The sequence below is a fragment of the Drosophila albomicans genome, chromosome 2R, assembly GCF_009650485.2.
Source record: "Drosophila albomicans strain 15112-1751.03 chromosome 2R, ASM965048v2, whole genome shotgun sequence".
In the NCBI taxonomy this organism is placed as follows: domain Eukaryota; kingdom Metazoa; phylum Arthropoda; class Insecta; order Diptera; family Drosophilidae; genus Drosophila; species Drosophila albomicans.
The window spans coordinates 18,592,374-18,613,633 of NC_047631.2; the positions used below are offsets into that span (position 1 = coordinate 18,592,374).

The 21,260-nt window shown below is 38.8% G+C and overlaps 1 protein-coding gene across 8 annotated transcripts in view; it reads right to left on the bottom strand.

Annotated features, from left to right (window-relative positions):
- Positions 1 to 10,402, bottom strand: part of LOC117576321 (peripheral plasma membrane protein CASK) — a 35,029-nt gene extending 24,627 nt beyond the window's left edge. For 2 of the 8 annotated variants that reach the window (XM_052008001.1, XM_052007999.1), the window contains exons 1-8: positions 10,186 to 10,394; positions 8,437 to 8,862; positions 7,836 to 7,948; positions 7,246 to 7,351; positions 7,061 to 7,138; positions 5,676 to 6,033; positions 5,347 to 5,614; positions 4,929 to 5,272 (exon numbers count right to left, since the gene is read on the bottom strand). In XM_052008001.1, coding sequence (XP_051863961.1) covers positions 4,929 to 5,272; positions 5,347 to 5,614; positions 5,676 to 6,033; positions 7,061 to 7,138; positions 7,246 to 7,351; positions 7,836 to 7,948; positions 8,437 to 8,495 — 1,326 coding nt within the window. In that variant the 5' untranslated portion in view covers positions 8,496 to 8,862; positions 10,186 to 10,394. Of the gene's footprint in view, positions 1 to 492; positions 854 to 4,928; positions 5,273 to 5,346; positions 5,615 to 5,675; positions 6,034 to 7,060; positions 7,139 to 7,245; positions 7,352 to 7,835; positions 7,949 to 8,436; positions 8,863 to 10,185 lie in introns of those variants that run through there. The other 6 variants (XM_052008003.1, XM_052008002.1, XM_052008000.1 and 3 more) reach the window with 5 other exon arrangements.
- Between the last annotated feature and the right edge of the window lie 10,858 nt (positions 10,403 to 21,260).

Consider the following 21,260-nt stretch of genomic DNA (forward strand, 5'->3'; position numbering starts at 1 on the left):
TATTCTCCATTTGTCTTTTCTTATACACAAATTAAAATTGCTTTTACAAGCAAGAGCAATTCCATTGAACTCTTTCATTTCTAACTCTTAGACTGCATAGAAAAAAAGTATTCTTAATGAAAGATCAGGGTATCGCACCCACAACTTATTTATCAAGATTCGTTCCAGATCGCTTCAATTCCCACTCAAAACTAAGAATCGCGACTCTTCAGGGACTCATTAGGGGGGGGAGGGAAGCGCAAGTTGTGCATTTGAAAGTTTTTGCTTAACTGAAAAGGGCAAAAAGCATTTTTCATTCAATTATGCTAAGTTCAAGTTGTTGTAAGTTTTATATACACACATATACAAGCCGTTTTATTCATAACTTTGCCAAGACGGATTACGCATCTTAATAGAATTCTGTTGAATTCGTGGGCGGCCGACGATGATGACGATGATGATGATGATGTTGATGATGTATGTGTGCGGGCTTAGAAGGAAGAAATGATTTACCTGCTGGTGGAGGTTGTTGTAGTATCGCGTAATGTGTGGTGGCAAAAGTTCAGCTGTCTCTAGGCCAATCCATTGAAAGACGCTTAGCATTTGTGGCATCGATGTGGATGTGGTTGTTGTTGCTGTTGCTGCCGTTGTGGTCGTTGTGGATATGCTGTCACAGCAACAACAACATATCTCCTCCACCTCCACCACATCTGCCTCCTCCTCCTCATCGAAGAGGAGGGCTGCTCCCGCCGTCGTCGTCGTCGTCGCCTCCTCTTCGGCCTCGTCAGCCATTCAAAAACTTCTATGCTAATTTCGTTTGCTTTTGTCGATTTTGGCCGTTTTATAATTTGTTCGCTTTCATTTTTTATAGTGGCGCACATTTGAATTTAAATTGAGTTATAGACGCACAAACGATGACAGCAACGGCAGCAGCAGCAGTGGCATCAACAGAGGCTGTGGCACTTTGTTGTGCTGCCAATTTATGAGCAGCGCCACAGCGCGTCCCCAAAGTCGCCACATGGCGTCGCTTGAGGTTGAGGTTGACGTTGAGGGTGCGACGTCGTCAATGACAACGGTAGCGGTAGCTGCTGCTCCTGTTGTAGTTGTTGCTGTAGCTGTGGCGGTTGCCCTTTTGTCAATTGCTCCCATGTGGGTTTTGCCGCCAAACACGTGGCTGTAAACTTGGTCTACGCGCGCCTCGCTCGCTAGAGGAGGTTACTGCGGAAATTCGCGGGTAATTGGCACACTGACACGACACACTACACACTCCAGAGACAACTTCTCGTCCGCGTCCGCATCCGCATTCGCATTCGCGTACCGTTCGTTAATTGGGTCAAGCGAGAGGGCGCGCGGAGCAAAGACGTAGAAGAATGGAAGTGAGTCACTTGAGAAATAGACTCGAGTCAACTTTACTTTACTTGACGAAGGTTTCACCGCACTATATATATGTATATATATTCCCAGAGCTTTGTTTAGCCAACCCTTTTTTGTTGTAGAGGGGGGGGGGAAGAAGTAGAGTATAGAGAGATGTGGGCAGGTCTGTCGCGAAATCGCTCGTTAGGCGCCTCTTTCACACATCACTTGGCAAGTGTCAAATAAATCCAACTCGAGGCAGACGACGATGTTTCGTTCGTCGTCGTTCCCTCGCGGCGCAGTCGCCGCAAACTAAACTGAAATGTGTGCGCGCTTTTTGTTTAAGTCAATCACGGATGCTCGGTTGGTTTGTGCAACGCAGACACTGACACAGTTCCACACACACACACACATACGCACGCTTCTAGGTGTGTGCGTGCGTGTGTGTATAGGTATTTGCATTGCCCCTGCAGCAGCACTTTTGGCCAACGATTGCGCTCGCTGCACTTTGCAGAATGCAAGAGAGAGTGGGAGAGAAAGAGAGTGAGAGAGAGCGAGAGCAAGTGTGCAAGCGAGAGGGCGCAAGAGAGTTTCATGCAGTGAGATTTGCAGTGCAGAAGGCTTGGACTGCGACCGAGGTCCTTATAATAGTTGTTGTTTTAACTAACGCGCCCAACACCATCGCCTCCCCCTCTGCCTACCACCCTCCCTCCCTCTCTTTCTCTCTCTCGCTGTCCCTTTCCCTCACCCTCCTTCTCTCTCACTCTTGCTCTCTCACGCTCTGCTGTATATGTACACAGCATTAACACATTCACTCATTGCTAGCTGAGCCTGCGTTTTGTGCAGTTGTTCATATCGTCTGTCATTTATATCCATCTTCTCATTTCTTTTTTTTTTTGTTGCTGCTTCTTCGTGTTTTTTTTTCCATGAATTTATGAAAATGAGTCGCTGGCAGCAGCCGAGCAGAGCTTGCGTCACACACAAAGCGACTGATAGACAGTTGGACAAGTGGACAACGAATCGTCCGGCCGAGTCCGATATAGAAAGCGAATGGAAACAATTGAGTTGCGAAAGCAAAGCTAAGAAATACCCTGTAGAACAACTGTTATATACTTCATTTTTTAAGATATACAGCATAGTTGCTAAACAACAAACCTAATATATAGAGCCACACATTTAATAATATGCAACTCTATAGTAAGCAGTAAAAGACATACAATTTAATTATAATCTAAAATTATAATGAATATGAAACCAATAAAAGATTCTAAATATTCCAATATCTAATCGTATCATTTTACTACGCGATAAAGCTTTTAAATCTTTTTTTATCTAAAACAATAAACCAAATATCAACCCACAATCCCATTCACTCTTAAGCCGCAAGTTTCTTAACGGCAAATTCTTTAGAATTTACTCAAAATCCCCAAGCAACAATGCTCTTTGCATAGCTCCAGAAACACAGATATCCGCTGTTGCTCATTAAAAATACATTCGCTTCCCCATAGACCTTGCAGCTGTTGTCACTCACACACACACACACACAAGCAGACACACACACGCACACACTCCCTGGCGATATGAATTATGCGTTCAACTTACTAATCGATGGCTCAATCAATATGATTTCTTATATTCTTATATGCAGCAATATATTGCTTTTGCAAATTATTAATAATTATGCGATATGCTGCATAAAGTAGTGACAAAACCCCTCGTTGCATAAACGCTATTTGCACAGGGTATGAAAAAGAATAAAGAACTGCCGTTCAGCAGCAAAAAAGTGTAGTCTGCTTCAAGGATCAATTAACGACAGTAGATGGCACAGAGTTATGGCGTTCATATCGCACACAGCCCAGGCTCAGCTCGCAGTGTGGAAAACGAGGTTATACCCTAACTTATAGTTGTGTACGAATGCACAACAATCGAGAAGCAATCAGTGAATCATTTGAAATTATTCATAATTAATGTTCATTGCATAATTTAAAACAAATTTAGCCAAACTATTCATAGTAAAGTAAATCAAACACTCAAGAAATAAATAAAAAGAAGCAACTAATTTATAGGCTTTGAGTTGTAAAATATATATGTAAATACATCCTTATAATAATTTAATGGTTATCTTTGATCCTAATAAATCATAATAATTTAAACTTAGATCCTAATAAATCATCAATTTAGAGAAATAATTTAAATACATACTAAATACGTTTTAAAACATAGTAAATTATTAAAAACGTTAGACATAAATAATCTAGTTTATAACTTGTATATAAAACATGGTATTAAGCCATTTACCGTATTCAATCAACTGAGAAATAATTAATGGTTTAGCTCGTATCTCACGTTGAACATAACAGTGACTCATTCAATTTAATAAACAGTTTAAGACTCTTTGAAATATATGCTTTAGTTGGATATACAATTCAAAATAATTTAACCAATAAAAAAGTAGAGTAATGTAATAAATCAGTTTTTACCTTGTAAACTTAAACATCTAAGCATCTCATTTATTTGAGATCAATTGTAATCCTTGAGAAATTATACGTTTTTTGACAGTTCATTCAAAGTATTTAAACACATATGTTAATACAACAGAGAAACAATCTCGTTTTAATATTGTATATTTAAACAAATCATAGATAAATACGATAAAAATATGATTTTTCAAAACAATGTCTGTGTAGACATTTCATAGGGAAAGGGTATTCAAACTTCGTGCATCTGCCATAGGCTTAGGTGGGTCATTTTCTTTTTTGTTGTTTTTGCTTTTTTCGTGCAATCGTTAAATGTTTTTCTGTCCCTTCTCTACTCGCCGTTGGTCTGTTGCAAATGTGTGCGGCACACGCCTGCGACGAGGCGCGACACGACGACAGCAACAGCGACAACTACGGCGACGGCACTTGAGTTTTGTGTAGCATACTTTTCTGCGCAAAAAGCCTTTAGGGAAGTGCCCGAAGCACTGCTGAGCTGAGTTTGGTCCTAGAGTTGGAGCTGTTGAGCCAGCAGCAGTGGCAACAGCAACGTCCGAATTTCATTTAGGTTTATTCTGATTAAATTGTTTGTATTTTGGTTGCATTAGCAGGCGCAGTTTGTTTAGACAAGCAGTATATATAGACTATTCAAGTAGAGTAGAGTAGACTAGCGTATAGAGTGTTGAGCTTACTACTACTGTGTATTCATGGCTCTGTGTCGTGTGTCTGGGCTTTGAATGTGTGTCACACTGTTTGGCCGAAGGATTAGTGATTGCCTGCGCTGCGGGAGTTGCTCGTGGTGGTGGTGGTTGTGAAAGTGTGTGTGCGAGTGTGTATGTGTGTGGGTATTTGTATACATTTGCCTGTTTGCTGGCACTAAATACATTTCAAATTTGTTTTGGCTTATGCTAAACCGAACTGTAGAGTGGACCACAGATTGATATGACCACATGCCCAGCAGTTTATTCACTGACTCTGATGGCACGATGGCACACGGGACGTATGCGTAATGCAACAATGCATACAATCATGTGCTTGAGCTGACAACAGCTTGCCACAAAATAAAGTATAGCAGACTTTGTGTACACAAAATAAATACAATACTCGTAAAATGCCACTCACCTGCAAGTGCGGCGCGGCAAGAAGCTGCATCAGCTCATCCTTGGCATACTTATTGCCCACACCAACGCCCACCGATGACAACAGCTCCAGGACATCGCGACTGCGCGCCACAGCCTCCGCTGTGGGTGCTCGACCATTGGTCGTGATGACCGTCGACCCGATGCGATCGAACAGCTGCAGAAATTGCTGCAATCGTCCATCGCGGAGCATATCACGCAACACATCCGCATCCACATGGGCATCCTGCAGCGAATAGATGTCATCCAGACAGTCCAATATTCGTTGCACAGCCTCAATGCCAGCCTCCTCGTCGGCCCATTCGTCCGGTGCGCCTGCAATGGGCACTGCAACAGATAAGTTCATAGTTCAATACGACGACAGAGCTCAATTGTTCTCGAGCTGAATCGAAAGCACTCACTGTCTGCATCACTGGCATACAGTGGATCCATGTTGGTGCCACCGGCAATCGCTTGCACAGCGCCCTTGAGCTTGCGTCGCGCATTATAGCGCTTCAATTCCTCAACAGTATCCGCCAGATGAGTGCGCTGCAATTTGTCGCGATCACGTATCCAGGGATGCTCCAGCACCTCGGTGATTGAGAGTCTGTGATGTGGATTGGCCGCCAGCATTTTCATGACTAGATCCTTGGCATTGGCCGAAATTGATTTCCATTCTGGTGCCTCAAACTGCAAATGCAACAAACATTGTAAATTCATCACTTTGATTATAAACTCATATCACACTTACCGAAAGTCTGCCGCGTGCTATCGACTGTTGCAGCCGCACACCGGAGCCCAAAAATGGCAGACGACCCGAGAGCAGCACATGCAGCATAACACCAGCGCCCCAGACATCGCAACCCTTGCCATACAGACGCCTGGTGACCACTTCCGGCGCCATATAGTGCGGACAGCCGACGCGTCCATGTGTTTCTATGGTTTCGCGTGTGCCCGGCAACTGTATCGCCGAACCGAAGCCGCCCAGTTTCACTGGCGCCGAGTTGTCCACGGTGGCCAGCAGGGCACAAGCGGGTCTCACATCCCTATGCAGTATATCGTTCTCATGGCAATAGCGCAGTGCCTCCAGTATTTGCCGCATATAGTGACTGAAAAGCAGAACGGAACGAAAACGTAAGTAAAGTGCAACAAATTTCAATTATTCAGCATTCATAAAATCAACTAATTGGTTTGTATATTAAATTTTAGTCAGTTTCCACTAATTGCCATAGTATACAATATAATTATTGAACATTCTGCAGCTTCCCTATTAACGAAAACTTTGTTATCCTATTGAAAGTATGAAAAGTATCTATTACATTTAAAGTGAACAGTTTCAATTTCATAAATCATTTCTGAAATTATCTTGGTTTTCAATTTTAGCAACTACTTTTTAGTTAAACAGTTGTAAAGCGTATTTAATAATAAATTTGACAATGCCTTCTTAATTCATTAAAAATGTATTATGTTTTTTAAATTTGATGCATTAATACGCTTAAGTATAAAAGGTTTTGTTGGCCTATACTTTGTCTTTGCTTTGTATTTTGATATTAATCATAATTAATCGATAGTTTCATACATTTTAACTAATAGTTGAAGAACTATGCGAAACTGACATGATAGTTATTATCTATACTACCTAATTTATATTTCACAATTTCTTTTGTATTTAAAAGTCAAATTTGAAACTGTAACAAACTTAACAGAACATTTCTGCTTTAACTTTTTAAATATACAATCTTTAAAACTTAACAATACTTAATTATGTAGCTTTGCATTTATCAACATTTAACAAATGACATGTGATTTATGAATTGAATAGAGAATCGTAAATTATCTCAACATTTGCATTAATAATTCAAAGTTTTGCTAAAATTTAAAGTGCATCTGCTGCAAGAGCAATGAATCTCTTGATGTGCACAATAAGTATGTGCAGCACAAATAAATGAAGCTGCCTTCGCTCTTCATGTGCTAATTGGCAGCATCGTGAAGCTGTTCAATTGTTATCAATTGAAGTACGCTTGCATTCTTCATTCACAAAAAGAGAGCACTCAGAGCACACACAGAACTCAAAACGAAATAATAGAATAATTTGCATTATAATAGCATCATAATTGGGTATGTTGCCATGCTTACCAAGCCACCGCCTCGCTGTAGACAAAACCTGCGACGGCGCGTCGCACAACCTCAAAGCACAAATCGGAGCCTTCCATGCTGCAAGCAAAGGACATGTATATATGTATATATATATATTTAAGTGGCCTAAATACAAATGTATATGTATAGAGAAGTGTGTGTGTTTGTGTGGGAGTTTTACTTACAATTCAAAGACCATGTAGAGCATGCCCTCGGAACTGTAGGTTTCCAGCAGCTCGACGATGTGCGGATGCTTTAGCATGTGACATATTGTGGCTTCGCGTTTCAGATCTGTAATGGCGCGCAATTAGTTGATATCAGAATGAGTAACATTTATATGGATGCCCAGCTTCCAGCTTCCAACCCCTCTCTTCCTTTTCGACACCAGCTGGTCGAGAAGCTCTAATGGATTTTGTGGCGGCTGACTTATGTGCCTGCCATGTATCATTTAGTCAATATTCCCCTAGTCAAAAGACATCGCGTTGCATTTGAGCAATTTCTTTTTAATTGGACCAGTTGCGACTAGTTGTAACTGGAGGAGCTATCCTGTCATAGCCCGACATCCTGTTCGTCCTCCTTCCGACTGTCAGGACAACATTTGGGAGCACGTGCGAAATTTGCTGTGTTCTTGCCGCACAATTAGCAGCAACAAATTTCATATAATTCAGGCAGATTAATTATAATTTATTCACTCAGAGCGTACTCGAGGGGTTGGCTCACTGGCAACTGGCTGGCAACTGGCATGTGGCATGTAGCATGTGGCAAGGTCACTTACCCGCTGTGCTCAGTCCTGGACTGGCCGTAAATTTGGCCACATCAACGATTTTCACAGCAAACTGCTGGTTCGACTCTCTGTGTATGCAACGCCTCACAATGGAGAATGGACCCCTGCAACAGACAAACACACACACACACACATAAAAAGAAGGTGTAATACACTATTTAGTAAAAGTTCTCAAAAACCCCGAGTGGCGAATGTCCTTTTTATGACCTCGTCCAAAAAACTAGGCCTTGTCTCGATAACGATGACGATGACGATGATGATGATAGTGGTGAGATTCGAGATTGTTGTCGGTCGACTAACTAATTCAAGTTGTCGACAGAGAGCCGCATAAATATTAATGCATAATGTAAAAGTCGACACCAGCAGCAAACTTGTTTGGCCAACTTTTGACTCACTGCCAAAAGACAAGAGAGTGGGATGCTCTGCTGAATGAAATGGATGGATGCTCCGATGGATGTTTGGTTGTGGAATGCGGCTTCATTACCAATTGTATCGCGTGCCGGGCGTCGACAGATGATTTAGTGCGTAAAACGCATAATGAGATATGGCACCGAAAACACATTGAACAGATCCCAAGAAAAATGTAACTTACTTGCCAATGACCTCGCAGAGCTCGTAAACATCGTCAAAGAGAATTTCGTCTTCGGTCATTTTGAATAATTGATGAATTAATGCCTGTGCCTGACTGACTGATTGACTGACTGGCTGACTAACTCGACTGGCTAGCTGGCTGACTAACTCGACTGGCTAGCTGGCTGACTCAATTGCTTTCTGGAATATTGATGATCTGCACCCGGCTGATGGGGCAGAGAACAACAGTTGTTGCGCCTCCTTCTCCTCCTGTTCCTGTTTCTGCTCCTTCCTCGGATACTTCAATGAACTTTCGTCTCGAGTTCTGAGTTGTAAATGTTCTTATTCTTGTTCCTGTTCAGTTTGTTACTTCGTTGTTATTGATTGCGTTGTTGTTGTTGTTGCTGCTTCCACTGCTGCTGTTAAAGATTCATTTCGTCACATGTAACTGCAAAAGGACACAAGAAAAGTTTTTAATGTTATAGCTTGTGGATCGCAACAGAGAGATAAAAACGGAAATCGAAATGGGCATTCATTAGGTGGACCAAGGGGATATTAGAAAGTGTGAGGGATGGATGGAGACGATGTGTCAATCACAGGTGGCTGTGAAGTGCTGCAGCCGAAAAACCCAAATCAATTACAGCCACAAAAATCTCGAAAATGTTATCAATGAGCCCCCAAAGGAAGTCTCACTGTCATCACACTGAACAATACGTGGAACGAGGCTTCGACGATTTGAATTTTCGAACGGAAATGATTTCCTGTGGTCTGCCGCACCAAAAACGCACAACAACAACAAAAAAAACTGCGAAGGAAAAAGGTAAACAAGCCACTCAGTCAGTGTTACACTGTCCAACCCAGTTGCGGTTCATAGTTAAACAATAGCTGCTAAATAGTACCCATGTTTTCCTTTCTCTTTCTCTCTTACTCCTTTTTGCACGCCAATAAGCGTGAAATAGTTGCTCTTGTCGTTTGTGTTGTTGTTGTTGTTGGTTGAGAGCAAAGCACTCTTGAAGTCGAAACACAGTTTTCGATGGTACTCCAAATTGGGAGAGCGCGTGGACGAAAAAGAGAGCGAGAGCGAGAGAGTTTGCCGACACAGCGAAGAGCGAAACGCAGGCGCAGAGCAAAGTTGTCTGTGTGTAAAAATCCCAATTGGAATCGTAAAGTAAAGGAAAAAAAACAACTTAGAAAAATACATAAACTGCTACGAAATTCTTACTGGGAACTAGATATCCGGGACTGCAGCACAACACAGTTATTTGAATATGCAACAATTTATGATGCAGCACCACGGGGCAGGATCAGCAAAGATGCATAAAAAAGCAAAAACGGAAGGACACACACAGATTCATATTTAATGCAGAGCGCGCAATGGGCGCGGTATAGCTCGGGGCTTGGGGCACTTCGGGGTCTCGGGCGAAGGTTTTACCTTGCTCTCGTGTGTGCTTTCTGCTTGTGCCGCTGTTGTAAAATTCCTTGACACTTTCAACTAGGCGACCTTACCACATACTCACACACACACACTCACACGCATGCAGATAGACAGTAAGAGAGAAGGGGGACTTTGCTGTTCACTTGTCGCGACAAGTGCCACCGCCTCACAATTAAGAAATTGATTCTTTGTCTAGTATTTTTACAAAGGATTTGCATTGCTCAGCCGCTGCCACTACCGCCCACTGCCACCCACTTTACGCCCCCTCCCGAGGGCACACACACATAACACACACCCGCATACAGTTCGTGTCTGTTTTTTTTTTTATGTACAAACCTCGAATCATAGCGCCGCACACCCGAATTTTGCACAGAATTTTAGATTATGGCTTGCGACATGTCCATTACCTAATGCCCACTGTCGTTAAGAGATCACTCGATAGTTGTGCACATTCGTATTAAAGTTATAAATTATTTAATATTGCTATTTATTCCTTTTAATATTTAACTTAAAACAAACACGGCCCGTGAATTGATGGCAAAGTACTGGCGTTACCAGACTGGCTGTGCAAAAAATCGAGAGTGCCACTATTGAGCGTTGAGTTTTAGCGCAGTGGCAGCGTGCTGTCGTCAATGTAAACAAAATACTGTTTTCATCGATCCGGCAACTCTTGTTGGTTACACCAAAGTGCTAACAGTATTTTGCTTTCGAATTCACACCGAATAAAAATTGTTGATTCTATAGAGAACATATTTAATGAAAATTTTACATTTTTTTTAAAAACGAACTTTTTGGGTGTTGATGAACGAGTTTGGAATGCCACTTCTTGGGAATCTTCGAATTCGAAGTGCGTACAACTTTTTAAAGCTATCTGGCAACTTGCTGGCGGCAGTATAATTCTTATTAGAACCGAAATACCAGCAAGTGTGGTATATTTTCGAAAATCAGTTACTTTGTCGAATTCAAAGCGCGGGCAATTTTAAAATGAGCACCGATATAAGCAATAGATTATAGATAATAGTTTTATAACTGTTTAACAAATTAGTTTTTATTGATTAATAAGAATTCACAATAATGATTTAGTTTATACTCATTTAAATAAATTCTTTTATTCATAAGTTGATTGCCCTTCTAAGTCGTTTGCATTTCCCCTAGACAGTCTTAGGGTCATAAACCATTTAATAAACCCATTAGAAATTATTAAGTCTTCAGAATTAATATGCCGGTCACACAATCTCTTCACAAAACCCACACACAATAGGTGCGTAATCTTTAAATCAACTCTGGCTCAACAAAACGAGACACGGGACCGGGACCCCGAACATAAACATCATCAATTACACAAACCTCGAACGGCAACAGCAACAACAACTTAGGGTAAGGAGAGTCGTAGGTCGCAATGCAGTTGGCTGACTGCGTTGGTTGACAAAAAGGAAGAGAGAGGAGAGGTAACAGGCAACAGGGGAAAGAAGGCACATCACATCGCATCGTTGAGCTGCAGCCACTCAGGTGAAATCAAAATCAAATTCAACGCCAACGAATCGTCGTCATCAGAGTCGGCGTCGTCGTCGGCGTTGGCGTCGGCGTCTTGTTGTCCTCTCTCTCTGTTGCCATCTCTTTCGCTCTCGCTTACGCTCTGAGTCTCAGTTTGCGGTTGTTGTCGTCATTATTTGGACGCGTCGCGACTTGCGACTGTCGCGCTTAATGCGTGTGGATTGGACATGGACGTGAACGTGAACGTGTAGGATTCGAATTGACATTATAAAAACTGGTTTGCTGCCAATATACAATATACTTATTTGCCGCTTGCCGCGTCCTACGCAGCGGCGACGCTACGTCGACGTCGTCGTCGTCGTCGTCGTCAGCTCCTTTCCCTTGTTGTTCTTTTTGTACCTGCCCACTTGACAGCGATTCTTGCAGTTGTTATTACCTTTGTTGTTGTTTTAGCTCTAGCTCTAGCTCTAGGACATTACCTGTAACAAGACAAAGCAAAACAAAAAGCGCGCCAAATGAGCAAAGGCAACTACAACTACAACTGCAACTGCAACTGCGGCTGCTTCTCGATGCCATAATAATAACAATAGATAATGGAATATACACACAGATATACAAACGCATTCGTGTAACTTGAGTAAACGAGTATTGAACGTTTATGGGATCATAAATATGCATGTTGAGCTCAAATATCTGCAAGATTTAACTTGCCACTTCGCACTTGCAATGAAATATTATATTAGACAACTGTGCATAAATACATAATTTATTACGTATGCGACGTGATGCTCGTGATGGGAGAGAAACTCAGAAGTTTACGAGCATCATTCTCGATTTTTAAAATGCATCACTGATTTTTATTAGTAGAACATTTTAAGACTGATTTGAAGAAGCATAAAATTAAAGTGGAAGTGCTCTTCAGCATACAGTACTTATTTCTGGATTTAGTATTTGATGTAAATAAAAATAATAGTAAAAATACTTGCAGTTATAATAGCTAACATATATTATCAATATCTTAAGATTATAATTCAGTTTAGTATTTAATATGAGCTTAAATATAATGAAATCGAACTTAAGATGTTTAATTCAATTAGCCTGAGCGATTAAGACTTTCAGTATATTTTTTTTTCATAGAATTTACTTATTATCTTTAGATAGATACATAGATTGTAAATAAATAAAGAATATATATAAAAAATAAGAATATTTTTTTCAATATTTGTCAACTTAATTTAACTTTAGTTGCTACTTTATTAAATTGTATGCTTGTTAACTTCATTTAACTTAATTTATTTGCTACGTTATTAAATTAAATGTAACATCAAATCTTTTTTAGTTTAATCTGTATATAGCAATTGAAGTCACATTTGTATATATCTTAATAATAGCATAGTTAAACAGTTGACTTAGTTGTTTAACAATTAGCAGAAGTAGAAGTTAGTTGAAGTTTAGTTAGCACTGCAAAAAGTAATTATGTCTAATATACATATATACATAAATAATTGCAGTAGTTGTATAAGGCACAATATTTGTTAGTCAAAAACCGAGTGTAGTATTAAAATAGATTAGAAGAAATAGTAAAATATTACATATAAATATATTAATGTATTAGTAGATGCTGTTGAAGTAGTAATAATTAAATTAGTACAGTAGTGAAAATAGTAGCACGTTGTAGAAAAAACATTATTAAATAAAATAGAAAGTATAACTAGATTTGTCTTAGAATTAACATTAGCATTTGCAACGTTAATTGATCAAGTGTCAAATGTAAATGTTCTAAGTAAATATGTGCCCATCAAATTAAAGGAAAGCGAAAATCGTTTATATAAGTACATAATATACAATAACAACAATGGTTAATACTCTGGCGAGAATGTTTGATGGGACAATAAAAATAAAAAAATAAAAAAAAACTATATGAAAACATATTGTATATAAAGATGAATCTTTTAGCTCTTGATTAGTACTTTAATTAAAGCTAATAATGATTTTGGAATTATTTTTCTGTTTAAAGATTATTGTTCAATTTCGTATGATGTATTTCATTGTGAAACACAAAAAAGTACCTATAATAATTCATAGTTCTATATATAGTGCTAATGCAAAGCTCTAAGATAGCCCTTTAATTATTTTTAAAATTGCTTCAGTTTTAGTATTTTTCATTGTAATCAGAGAATTATCCATTGCACATTTCATTTAAAAAATGAAAATATAATTTCGTATCCATCAACTTTTAGATGCTTTTCTATTTTTAGCTAATATTTAAATATTCTTTACTATTGTTTTCTCAAATTTGTAGTATGTTATTAATATTTTAAATGATCTCTCTTTAGCTGTATACTTTTAAGATGTTGTTTTTTGGCAGTAATATTAGATTAGTTGAAGATTAATTATTAAGAGAAGTTGCATCTATTAATATAAAAACTATACATACTCATCTTATAGACTGTAAGTTGTTTAATGAAAGTATAATTATAATTCTCAACGCAAAAAAGACACTGTACAACGAAACCTCAAATTAGCTATGATAGAGTCGAAGACCTTAGTTCTTGAAAATAGAATAAAATTTCTTCCAAAAAATGTAAGTTTTGCATACTTAAGAGTAGTTATATTTGAAAGTTGAACTTGTCTGATTAAAAGTCTACGACATTCAACCTGTATTTAGAAAGTTTTTTGTTGTACGAAGGTCACTTACAGGTGAACGTACAATCATAATTGTAATACAAAAGAATAAAGCGTAATTTATGCAGAGGCATCTCGAATTTCAGTTCAGTTCATTTCAGTTTTGTGGCACATACGATATGTGTAGTAGTATGTACTATGTATAAGGAAGGTGTGTTAACGGATCACCAGGAACTGATCATCTGGCATCGGAGCAGCTCAGTTGAGTTCAATTCCCTCCCCCTGAGGGAGGGAGTATGTGTGTGTAGTCAAATTACGTTGCCTGGAAATGCATGATATATACGCATATTCATTTACCGTAGTCCCAAAAACCCGCTACCCTGCTGGCCATATGGAAGAGACGACGACTGAGGCAGCAATTAACTCAAAATGTCATTAACCAAGCGTCGTAGGCGAGTGAGACAGACGCAGCTCAAAAACGTTGTAGACTGACATATGACAGGCATCAAGCAGGAGGCACAACAGACTGGACAGCAGCAGCAGCAACCTAACATGGTACAGAGGAGATCCACAGAGCAGCCTGTTTCTTCAGCATCAAGAACGCCCTCGCCCTCGCCCTTGCTTCCCTCACCCTCCTCTACTATGGCTGTGTATTATGTTCGCTGACGTTCCACCTTGGCATTAAACGCTTGATTAAATTTCACTACAAATGGGCTGGGCAGCAGCAATACACACACACACACACACATGCACACTCTCTCGTTTCTATATGCATATTGTAGAGCGAGAGAAAAAAGGTCATCGCTGGCCATATGTTGTTGCTGTTGTTGTTGCTGTTGTTGTTCTCTCAGCTTAGCTGCAGACGTGAGTAAATGTAGTTAGAAAGCACAGATCTTAGTTGTGTTTTTTGCTTATCACACATTGCCATGGCATTTCTTACATATCATTTCCCATGCCACTTCCCTTTCCCCTCCTCCTCCTCCTCCCTCATTACCATTCGCCATCCGGTAACAGAAGCGATGCGATGCGCCGCAACGAATGGGGAAGCCTAAAAAGTGCGCCGACAGCACAGACGGAACCAAACAGAACAGAACAGAAACAGCAGCGGAACGTGGTGAGAAAATGTTTTGCATTATTTACATTTTTACTGCACTTCTGTTCTCCATCTCCCTTCCTCTCTCTCTCACTCTCTTTTACGCTTGCAGTCAGCAGGACATCCGTCATCCGTCATCCAGTTTTTGGCCGTGTGTCCGTTGCGCTTGCTTTGGTTTTCGGTTTGGTTTGGTTTTATTTTTTATCGCTTCGCTTCCTGCCGCCGTCGCTGAACCTGTTGCTCTCATTAACAAATTGTCAGGTGTGCCAACGTGAACGTCGAACGTCAACGTTGCAGTTATTCGTCATGCTTTGCTTAATGAGCAAGAGCTTCGAGAACAGAGAGAGAAAGAGAGAGATTCTAGACGGCACAGCGGCTTTACGATTCAGCCAGAACATGTTTGCAATTCAACTGTAAAACCATTTAAACGGAAAGTTTCCTCTCCCCCCCTTGTTCTCGTTCTCGTTCCCGTTCCCGTCTCTTGTTCTGTTTCCCCTTCTAACCACTTTCTGTTTACCTGCTTGTAAACAAACGCCGCCTTAATCAATTCGTAAAAATGCTCAAACTTCAAGTGATAACAAACAAAGGCGAGACGTAATGAAAGAAAGGCTCAACCTCAGCCTCAGTCTCAGCCTCCGTCCCTTGTCCCTTGTCCAGTCTTAGTTCCAATAACCCAACATCAGCATCAACATCAGCATCGAAGATTTTCAGTGAGTTTATCGTCGGTCTGCGAATGGCCAGCCCCATGTTGTGTGTTTATTTTCTCACAAAGTCGGTGAAAACAAATAAAAAACTCACTTTGGGTATTGATTTTGGAAACCTAATCAAATTGAGCAGCCGACGCGATGCAAAGATGCAACGCATCTCTAGTTATACTCTATACGGCGGGTCAATTCGATTTTCTTATACGATTTGATCACATTTGGAATTCCTTTAAAAATAAACAAATTTATTTATGGAATTCAAAAATAAGTAAAAATACTTGCAATTATAATAATAATATTATAAATATCTTAATATTATATATCAGTTTAGTAATCTCTTTAAAAATAAACAAATTTTTAATATACATACTTTTAACCGTCTAATGTGCTATTAGATGAAGTTTTTAAGCATAATGTAATTACTTAACATTTTACTTACTTAATAAAGAAAATACAAATTAAAACTAAAGCCGAAGTATATTTTAATAAATATTGTTTCATTTTTTGTTATCGCAAGTTTTCTTTAATCTTGAAACAATATTGTGAATATTTGATGTTATTTGAAATTCTTAAATACAAATACATATGTTTAATAGATTATACATACAAATTTCAAAAAGAAAATAATTATATTAAAATGTCCAAAACTATTTTAGAAAACTTTTCAAAAATTCAAAAATTATTAAAAAAAAAATTTCCTTGAATAATTTTCAAAAATTTAGAGATCTAGAATAATGTAGACAAATATATTAAAATGAAAAAATTGTATGCCATTCACAGTGTTTTTATAAATTTTGTAGGCGGAATCAAATTCTTAGTACTCAAATCGTATAACTTTAGTAAAAATAATAAAACTAAAAATATTTTAGAGAAATATTCAAAGATGATAAAGATTGCCTTGTGTTATTATGATTTTTAAGATTTTAACTTTGATAAATAAATTATTTTTTTAATATTTAAATCAATAGATCTTCTATAAATTTATAGTGAAATAAAAAAGTATTATCTAATATATTTTTTAAGAACACTTTATTATCGACGTATTAAGATATTTACTTTTTTCAAGATAAATTGTTATATTAATCTAATCTTATTCAAACTTACTATTATTATCAACGATAATAATTTCTATTTCAATTTTATATTATTTTGAAGTAATTGCAGAGCATTCACTCGTCGGTTTTGCTTAATCAGTTCTCTTATCGCTCATAAATTGTGAATGCCTGATTCATTTGCATCCGTGGCTGTAGCTACCAAAGATATTTTCGTAGCTGTATGTTTATCAGCACGACTGTATCTGTATCTCGTATCTGTATTTGTATCTGTATCTGTAGCTTCATTTGCAACTGCAACTGCAACTGCAACTGCGACTTCAGCGTGGTAATTAAATATCCAAATTAAGAGCAAGCGAAAAGGCCGCCTCATAGCTATGTAGGGGTTGCATCTTTAGGCGCATCTTCAGCATCTTCATCCGTAAATAGCAAATGGCAGCCGCAGCCAAGTGTGGCATTTTGTGCAACACACGCCAAAATGTGAGGTTGCATGGCCCCACACCGGGTGCAAGACACTGTGTAGGGGCGAAGAAGGAAGCGAGGGGAACTCAGGCAGAGAGCTGCTCATCACTGCCACAAAAGGGCTGGGCCACAACACAGTTGTTGTTGCTCGATTGTTGTTTATGCAAACGCATGGGGCATGTCTCCCGCAACTCTAATGACTCCCAATGCCAATGCCTGCTGCGTCGCCTTCCCTCTCTCTCTTTCTCTCTCTCTCACTCACAGTTTTCCAAGGCATAACATCGACAACGCGCACAATGAAAAACATTTTCCTGTCTCTGACAATGTTCTTTGCTTTGCTTTTTTTTTTAGTTTTTTCTCTCATTTCATTTAGCTGCGCTGTTGTTGCAGGCACTCAACCTCTGCCCCGTTGACAGCTCCTTTCTCTGCCCCTAACTCTGGCCTTCGTCGGTGCCCCTTTCGCTGCCCCTTGTGCCCCTGTGTCAACTGCCACGTTCAACATAATAAAAATCCATATGATGTCGATGACTTTTTTGTTTTCTATGCGTCCGTTGACGTTAGAGTGCTTCGATGAATCTCTCGCTTACTCGCTGGGCACGCTCACAAATACACAGAGAGGGGCACACACACACACACACACACACACACACACACACACACACACACACACACACATTCAATACACACACTAACACATATTCAATCCAGCCGTGGCACATTCAAATGTGCATGGACTTTGCTGTTGTTGTTGTTTATATCGTGAATGCTCTCTAATCTCCTAATGTCGTTGAACTTTTCCTTACACACAACACACATGTGTGTGTGTGTGTGTTTTTATTTCGCATTGCGCACAACTTTATTATTATTGTTATTGTTCGCCAGTATTTTCCGCATTTTGTCGTTGTTGTTGCCGCTACTGTTGTTGTTGTTGCTGTTGCTGTTGCTCTTGTTGTCGTTTTGCGTTACGAGCAATGCCTCCTCCACCTTCTCCACCTCCTCCACCTCCATCAACTTCTCTCGCTTCTCTGCTCGCTTCTCTCTATGCCCTTGCAGATTCATAGTCATACATATTATCTGCTGCTTTACCTCGTTTGCCTTTCGTCTCATGTATTTTATGTCATAGTAGAAAAACAACAAGCGCAGCAACAACTGATGACAACGATAACAGCAGCAGCAACAGCAACAACTTCAAGAGTTGCAACAACAACGAGAAGCATTGCAACTGCACACGTGCATTCTGCTGCAGCCGATGTTGATGTTGCTGTTGCTGTTGCTGCTGCTTCTCTGCAATTATTTCCAATTTAGCAGAACACAACACTGTGAGTGCAACAGATGCCTGCAGCAGCAGCAGCTTCTCCACACACACACACACACACACACCCCACTGCGTAGCTGCTGCCCGGCTGCTCCTATTGTCTTTTCTGTGTGTGTCCGCAGTTCATTGGCCCTCCGCTGCCAAGTTGATGGAGCAACAGCTCAGCAGCAGCATCACGGCTTGGGGTCAGGCTTGCTCCAATGCAATTACTTCATGTACTTGGGCCACAATAACACCGACTCGATGAGTAGTCCAAAAACGTTCTGTGTCGAACTGTACGTAAACTGGTTGCAAGTTTTGCACGTTGCACGTTGCGAGCTGCAAACGTTGCCGTTGCCATTGCCAGGATGCTGTACTCTCTTGTGCTCAGCCTTACTATCATCTATCTATCTATGGCTTCGGCCTAGGCTAGGCCAAGCAACTTGGCTTTTTGGCTTTGCTTTGCTTTGCTTTGCTTTACGTTGCCATCATCGTCATCGTCGTGGACAGACTCGCCAGCAAAACCAGTTATGGGGCAGGCTTGTTGCACGCCTGCTGCCTGCTGCCTTATGCCTGCCACACAGTCGTTGTCAGAGGCAATGATCATGCCAGGAGCAACAAACAGCCAGCCTAGACCTGTTGCTGATTGTTGTTGTTGTTGTTGTTACTGCAGTTGTTGTTGTTATAGTCGAGGTTGTTGCTTTTTCCTACAGCTACAACTCAAAAGGCTATTGACTTTGTTTTTCTATTGCCAGTCTTTGGGGCCCACAACACTTCCTCCTCCAGCTGGATATATGCTGTTGTGTGGCTTTCGGTTCATTGAACCACCTCGAACACATTCTAATGTCCAGCAAACGTGTTTGGCAACTTGCAACCTCTTGGTGGGAGTGAGTAGCAACCTCCTCTTTCTCTTCCTTTCAATAACTTCCACAACAACTACAATCAATTCTATTATAATTGCTCACGAGTGAATTGAAAATGTAATGAAATTTCTTATTGACGCATAGCGTATAATTATGCACATTGAAACTTTTATTCGATCTGAAAGTTGCGACTTTTTAAACAAAACGTGTTTTTATAAACTTTTGATTAGAAAAATTAAATAAAATATTCGAAGGCAATCACAAATTTTGAAACTTATTGATTAAGTTAAATAATGAATGTATAAAATAAATAAAATTCATGTATAAAAAAGGAACTTGATTGCTGGCTACTAAAGCCTTCGACAATTTAAGAACTATTTGAAATAAATAAACGAGAAACAAAGTAAATATATTTGTCTCATTTTATAATAGGATTAACATTTTATTGCTGCGATAGTTTAGACAAAATAAAAAGTCTATTTTGAATAGAAGCAAAGTAAATCTTTATGGTAATGTCAACTTCGGTAAATATTTCGTATTCAAAAATAAAAATAAATAAATTTTCTATAAATTTTCTTATTATTACAGAAAGTTCATCTACAAATGAATGTTATTAAATAAATAAATATATATTAAATACGTAAAATAAATATAAATGTGTTAACATTTCTAGGAATTCATTTTATATCATGAATGTAACTTATTTAACATTAGTTGTACATATTGAATATCGAAATATAACAAATAACAATTCGGCAAGCCTTTTAAGCATTTAATTATTTAGATATTTTATAATTAGTATGAAAAACTTTAAGAATTTTAAGGCTGCAATAAATATTTAATATGGAAAAACAGAATTGCTTAAAACTTTAGTTAGAATATAATTGCTTCATCAAATTATATTCAATAAAAAAATTAAATATGATTATAAATCAAATATAAAATAAGTAAGTTTAATAGTATTATAATTGACTATAAAATTTAGATAAATATGAAAACTTTAACAGAAATGAGGGAAATATAAATATTTCATATTAAAATAAATTGAATAGAAACTAATATTATATAATTCTAATAATCAATATTTATATTATGAACATAACTTGTTAAACAGAAAGTTATAAAAGCGAAATATGTAATAAATGAAGTAGCATTAAAATAAATTTTCCTTCTACTTAAATCGAAGTAAAATAAATGAATAATCTGTAATAAATGAAGTAGCATTAAAATAAAACTTCCTTATACCTAAATTGAAATAAAATAAATGGAAATTATGTTAGTTTAATAAGCTTATATAATTGCTTATTGGAATCATGGGAATAACTTCCTTGAGCAAATTAAATATCTCACATGCTGTTATATAACTCTCTGTCTTATTAAGTTGAATTAAAATCGCAGCAATGACAATTAAAATGGCAGGCAATAAATAACCCGTTAATGCACTTAATTATTCAACAACAAGCACAACAAAGTTGCTGGCAATCTATAATTTACAAATGGCTTTACATGCTGTACTATAATTTGTTTTTTATAACATTAAAAAACCTTATGCGAGAGAGACACTTGCACGCAATAGTTTCAAGTTACGATACTCGGAAATTTGCCGTTTCCAGATACAGTTCACACCAGAAATAGCCAACGAAATATCAATTTACGCCCAGTTTTGAGCAACATCTGTTCCAATGTGCCGCCCGACCAGGAGGAAGGGGAAGGGGATAGGGGAGTGCTGTGTTGGGCTGTCCATCAACAGACGAGCCATATCGCGATGGACACCAGACTGTGCTCCCCACAGTCCCAGTCCGAGTCCGAGTATGAGTTTGAGTT